This window comes from Nicrophorus vespilloides, unplaced genomic scaffold, assembly GCF_001412225.1.
Source record: "Nicrophorus vespilloides isolate i.1.1-1 unplaced genomic scaffold, Nicve_v1.0, whole genome shotgun sequence".
Lineage (NCBI taxonomy): Eukaryota > Metazoa > Arthropoda > Insecta > Coleoptera > Silphidae > Nicrophorus > Nicrophorus vespilloides.
The window spans coordinates 1-5,321 of NW_017098316.1; the positions used below are offsets into that span (position 1 = coordinate 1).

At 37.7% G+C, this 5,321-nt stretch overlaps 2 protein-coding genes across 2 annotated transcripts; both read right to left on the bottom strand.

Moving 5' to 3' along the window:
• Window positions 1-439: 439 nt before the first annotated feature.
• LOC108562154 (RNA pseudouridylate synthase domain-containing protein 2-like) lies at window positions 440-1,920 on the bottom strand (the record flags this gene model as incomplete). Its single annotated transcript, XM_017920376.1, has 3 exons — window positions 440-889; window positions 1,320-1,542; window positions 1,812-1,920. Coding segments are annotated over 3 exons (600 nt in total), but the record flags the coding sequence as incomplete, so codon positions are not given.
• Window positions 1,921-3,122: 1,202 nt separating this feature from the next.
• LOC108562153 (protein mothers against dpp-like) lies at window positions 3,123-4,964 on the bottom strand. The gene has a single exon (XM_017920375.1). The coding sequence runs from the start codon at window positions 4,536-4,538 to the stop codon at window positions 3,195-3,197; it is 1,344 nt and encodes a 447-aa protein (XP_017775864.1). The 5' UTR covers window positions 4,539-4,964; the 3' UTR covers window positions 3,123-3,194.
• Window positions 4,965-5,321: the final 357 nt, after the last annotated feature.

A 5,321-nucleotide genomic window follows, 5' to 3' on the forward strand; every position in this document is an offset into this window, starting at 1 on the left:
TCAGAGAACCGCTCTCTGAGTTTACTATTACCCAATCATTTTTACCCCATTTTGGGTAATTTACCCCGGTTCCCCGACCGCTGTTCTAAACGATTTGTATTAGCATTAGGTGGAGAGATGTGTCTTGATGTGAGAGAGAAACAGAAAAGTATGGACTACAAAAAGGTGATTTGTTTGTGTCTTTCTATGTGTGTATAAATATATAGTTTCAGAGACAATGAGAGAAATAGAGATAGAGAGAGGATGAGCCAGTGTCTTGAGGCTGTTGAGCACCGGAACCACGCGGCGTACTCACCGGAAGCGAACAGGGTTTGTCCAAAACAATTAAATCCTCGTCAACATGAATTAGCTTGATGGGGTTTGCTAACACGGGGGTTTCATGTCTGCAAAAACAACGAACGAAAGACGAAAAGAAAAAAAAAAAGAAGAGAGTGAGACAGAGAGAGAAATAGACTTATAGTCTTTTCTTTGATCTATTCTAACAGATTGAACGTGGGAGGAGGTAATTTGGATAGTTTTTCCGTGCAAACAACATATAAAAAAAAAATAACAACAACAACAAAACAAAACAACAATAATAATATTATGGGCATCGAGTGTGTTGCGATGTATTCGGGTGTGTTAGGTCGAACTTTTTGATCGTCGATGGTTCAGTTCATAACGTAGTTGAATCATTCGTACGAAATAGACATATAGTTGATGTACAAATATACATATTGAGTGAGAGAAAGAGAGATAGAGAGAGACAAAGATTGAGAGAAAGAGAGAGAGAGAGAGAAGGCAGTCTTGGGGCCAACTTACTGGAATAGAGGCAGGCTTGTTCACAACCACAACGTCCTCGTCCATGTGCACAATGGTGATTGGGTGACATGTCACAGGTACTTCGTGTCTGCAAATATTAGTTCGTTCAACAACAAGGACCAACAAAGAGATAGTAAAGATTGAGTATAGAGTAACAGTAGATAGAAAACACGCACTATATGATACATTACAGGAGTTAATAATAATAACAACAACAATACTTTTATGTGTACTTTACGTGTTTTCTTTGTGTGAATGTTTTTGTTTGCGAGTGTTTTAATACTCATTACGTCGAGCTGAATGATGGAATTACTAATAGTAAGTGTTAGGGCTTTAGTTATAAGTTGAAGCATGTGTACTATTATTGCAGTTACAGTTACAATCCTTCAAAAAAAAAAAACAATCATTCAGCCTAACTGTTTTTTTTTTTACTTTTTCGCTGTAAGAAATGAGTCAACTGAAAAATTGTATTTTTCTTCAGTGTGTTTGTTTTTCAGTTAGCATTTTTAGCGTTTTACCTGTGCACTATGTTGGCTAGAAGGTCGTTGTGCTTGAGCTTGTAATCGGTCGGGACTTTTTCGTAGTTCACCGTCAACGTTCCCGCTTGAATGCAACGCTGATACTCTTCAGCTGGATGCGCTCTGAACTCTCTGGCGAAGACGTCCAGAATCCTCTCGCCGACCCATCGGCCCTTCGTGAACGTCGTGAAGGTGAAATAGTAGGGGTAAACTTTCCGCAGGCCTTTCGTGAAAATAAACACAAAAAATTACAATGTTCTTAGGTTTTTTTTTTTAGTATTTGATTTGTTTTACGAAGCTGCTACATCGAAATTTAATAACCAATTTTATTTATTTATTCTATTTTTTTTTCGATCCTCTCGATGGAAGAGAAAAGTTTGAGCGGGAGTAAAAAAGAAGCGTATAAAAATGTGAATTAATATCTTAGGTTGAGGATAACTTTTATTCGAAGTTTGATGCCGATCGACAGCTTTTTGTATGTGAAGAACTTACCATTTTCTATGTAATATGATGTTTCGTTGTATCTGTCGTCCGTGAAACCTGGACGTTTCGCTTTCAGTGCTTTTGTCTCCAGCTTCGCCTGAAAAACAAAGTTAAAAAAAAAAACAATAAGTTACACAAGCGTTAAGTTCAGATGGCGTTCATGAAATATTAATTGAGCCGTTCATTTTGAAAGTGACTTGAAAGTCCATTTATCTTTAATTTGAAATACTTAAGGTTTTGCGTTTTTACAAAATTGAAAATATACGTGAGATATATATGGTTGACTTGCGATGTTAAATCGCATTTAAGGGATTTAATTTTAAACATCCTATTAAAAAAAAGTCGCTATTATTAAGTGTATATAATATGACCTTGCTTACCTTAAAAGGACTTTCAAACGTCAATTTCGAAATAAAAATTTGTTTTGTTACATATAGCTTAAAAATAGAAGAAAAAAAACATTTAAATTATATTTTTAGATAATAGAAATAAATTTAGTAACAAGTTATTCGTTAACATTCTCAGTATGCGGGAGTGATTTGAAGTAGTTATGGTGGTATATACCGCAATAAGTCCATCATGTGTCGGTATTTTAGTGATTTATATAACGATGGCAATACAATATTCCCAATTTTTTTAGGTCTGTCCCGACGTGGCAATAAATCAAAAATTTTAAATTCTGCGTTCTCATCCATGGTTGTTTTGTATAAAATTTTATATGGTTCATTTCTTAAGAAATCGCATCCAGCATATTTGAAGCGAGTTTATTTTTTCTCCGTTGGTATTTTTGGATCTTTTGTAAACTGCAGTCTTGTTGATACAAAATCCTCTTGTTTCATTTCATTTTGTATGAAAGTGTTACCTTTTCTACATTTTTTAATTATATTATAACAATCCTGTGGCACATACAATAATAACTGATTTCTTTTTAACGACATTTCCATAACTGCTTTCAACATTTTGGCCCGCACTTTTCGACATAGTCAATAAAAATTGGACTTTCAAAATTAGGATTTTCAGTATTTATATTATTTTGAAAATGTACGTGATATATAAAATTATTTCAAATGTACTAAGTATATTTCAATACCGATTCATTTTTTTTTTTGACAGTTCAGCATAAATTGTAAATGTCACAAGTGCCAACTTGATAAAAGATGAAAATGGACTTAAGCCACTTTCAAAATAAAATGCAACCAGTTGAACACTGTATCTTTGCAATTTTCCTCAAAAAAAAAAACTATAAATTTTGGAAATGTGAATTTAAAGAACGTATTTGTTGTTAATAATATTTATTTTTGTACATTAAAATTTGTCAAACTTAAGATTTATGTACAAGTAGATTTACAGAGTGTGTGTATAAAACTAATTAAAGATAATTAAGAGTTTAGTTTATGAGACGGAACTGATTGCGTTATGCGGAGTTCCCATTTGGCTCAAGACCTTATCGAGCCACTGGAGAGGTCCGTGCAGATGGATTTCGATCCAGCAAGGAGTGCTGGTCACGTCTTGTCGATGATACTCAGCACCCCAACCTTTGACGAAGCTCATGCGGATAGTGCACATCTTGGTGAGTTCGTAGACCGCTTCGAAACCGTGATTGACGCACTGCGAGAGCAGTTGCGCGAATTCAGCGTTGTTGAAGATCTTCAGAGAGCAACGCGATGGGATTTTGCAGACCGTCGAAGGGTTGAAACCGTGGTGATGATTGCAGTTACGCGATTGCACGAAGACGGCGGATTCGGACAGGCATTCCACGTAGACTTCGCCGTTGACGTAGTGAAAACGGACGCCGTTTCCGATGTGTTTCCTCGTGTTTTCTATCGTCGAATTCCTATTCACGTTGCTTAATTGTCCGAGGCAGAATCTGTCGTTTTTGTTGCTGGGATTGGTGAAGCCGTCGACGGTGATGATGGATGATTTACATAAGAAACGCTCACCGACTCGAGTCCCGAGTTCGAAGTAAGCTATTGTAGCCCAGTTCGGTTGCTCCTGGTAAGCTACAGGTTGAGCGTCAACTATGGCATCGTTGCTACTCTCCATTTGGTGATCCGGTGAAGCGCTGTAAGCCGGTGGTGGTGATTCCGAGATGTTCGAGTACGGTGATTGAGGGTTTCCGAAATGCGAGCTGCTTCCACCAGGACTCGGCGGATGCGTGCGGGACGGAGATTTGTTGAAGCCGGAATCGCTGTAGGCGACGTTGTAAGGCATGCCGCCTTCTGCGCCCTGCTGAAACGGTAACAACGAGTGTCCCGGGATGAAATCGCTGTGACGAGGCACCAAAACCGGAGGCAACAAAGAACTTTCCACTCGAACGTAATGATACGGATTTATACACACGTCCTTCTGTTTCGCGTTGAACGGAAACTGGCACACCTCCAGCGCTTTCAACTCGTGGTGACTCTGCAGATCCGGCCATCTCCACACTCTGCAGTAAATCACATGAGGTAAACCTTTTTTATGAGAGATCTGCAGTCTTCCGTCCAGAGAACGCGGAATTGTAACGCACTTGCTGGGCGAACCGGGACACGATAACGCACGTTCCAAATCTTCTAAAGCACCTTTGTTCTTCTTCAACTTCTTCACTAAACTGTCCACCGCTTTCTCTGCCCATTTCTCCTCTTCGTCGCCTTGCTTCCAACCCAACAACTTCTTCGCGGCGGGACTCGTGAAGGAAAACAGACTGTTCAGCGTCTGCATCGCTGTCCTCCGTGACGATCCAGACGCGTTCTCCATCTTCACTGACTCACTCACTCACTCACTGCTTACTTTCTTCATCCACTGACCGACTGAAAGTGAAAACTCGAGCCCTTTTCCTTCCTCCCATCGACCGCACTTTTTCTCACAAAACTTCTTAGGAAATCCGAGCCCGTTTACTTGGAAGGATCCGAACCCTACTTCTTCATCTCAAGATTGTTCCATGTTTATGATCCACCGTAAAACTCGCATCCTCGACGTTTGACCATAACGCAAATTACAATCTGCACTCGAAAACTTATTTTTTCAAAGCGGTTTCAATATTTCAGAAACTAAACACTCCAAAAATCCTCAACCCTTTTCAAAATATTTGTACATTTTACTCGAGCGATTCTTAAACGAAGAGCCACAAAAGTATTAGAATTTTTTTTTTGTGTTTTGATATCTTTACAAATCAAAATAATTCTTTACTACAGGAAATTTACATTCATTTGCTGATTTTTTTTAAGAAATATTTTAATTACTGACAATCTTATAAAACATTTTTTTTTGTCCATTTCGCATCTGTGCGACACATTGTCTTTTATTTCGACGACAAAATAATGGATTGCAAAACTGTCTTACTTTTATGAAAACATATTCAGAAGAAATATCCGAAAAAAAGTCCACTCAAAAGTGTAATAAAAAAATTATTACTATTTTTTAAAGTTCTTCATTCTCAACAACATTTTGATACAGTTTATATAGAAAGAAATTGTATTTACTCAAATAAATAAAATTATTTATTCGTATCGAAAGAAAGCCAAAACATTTAAGCAAAAT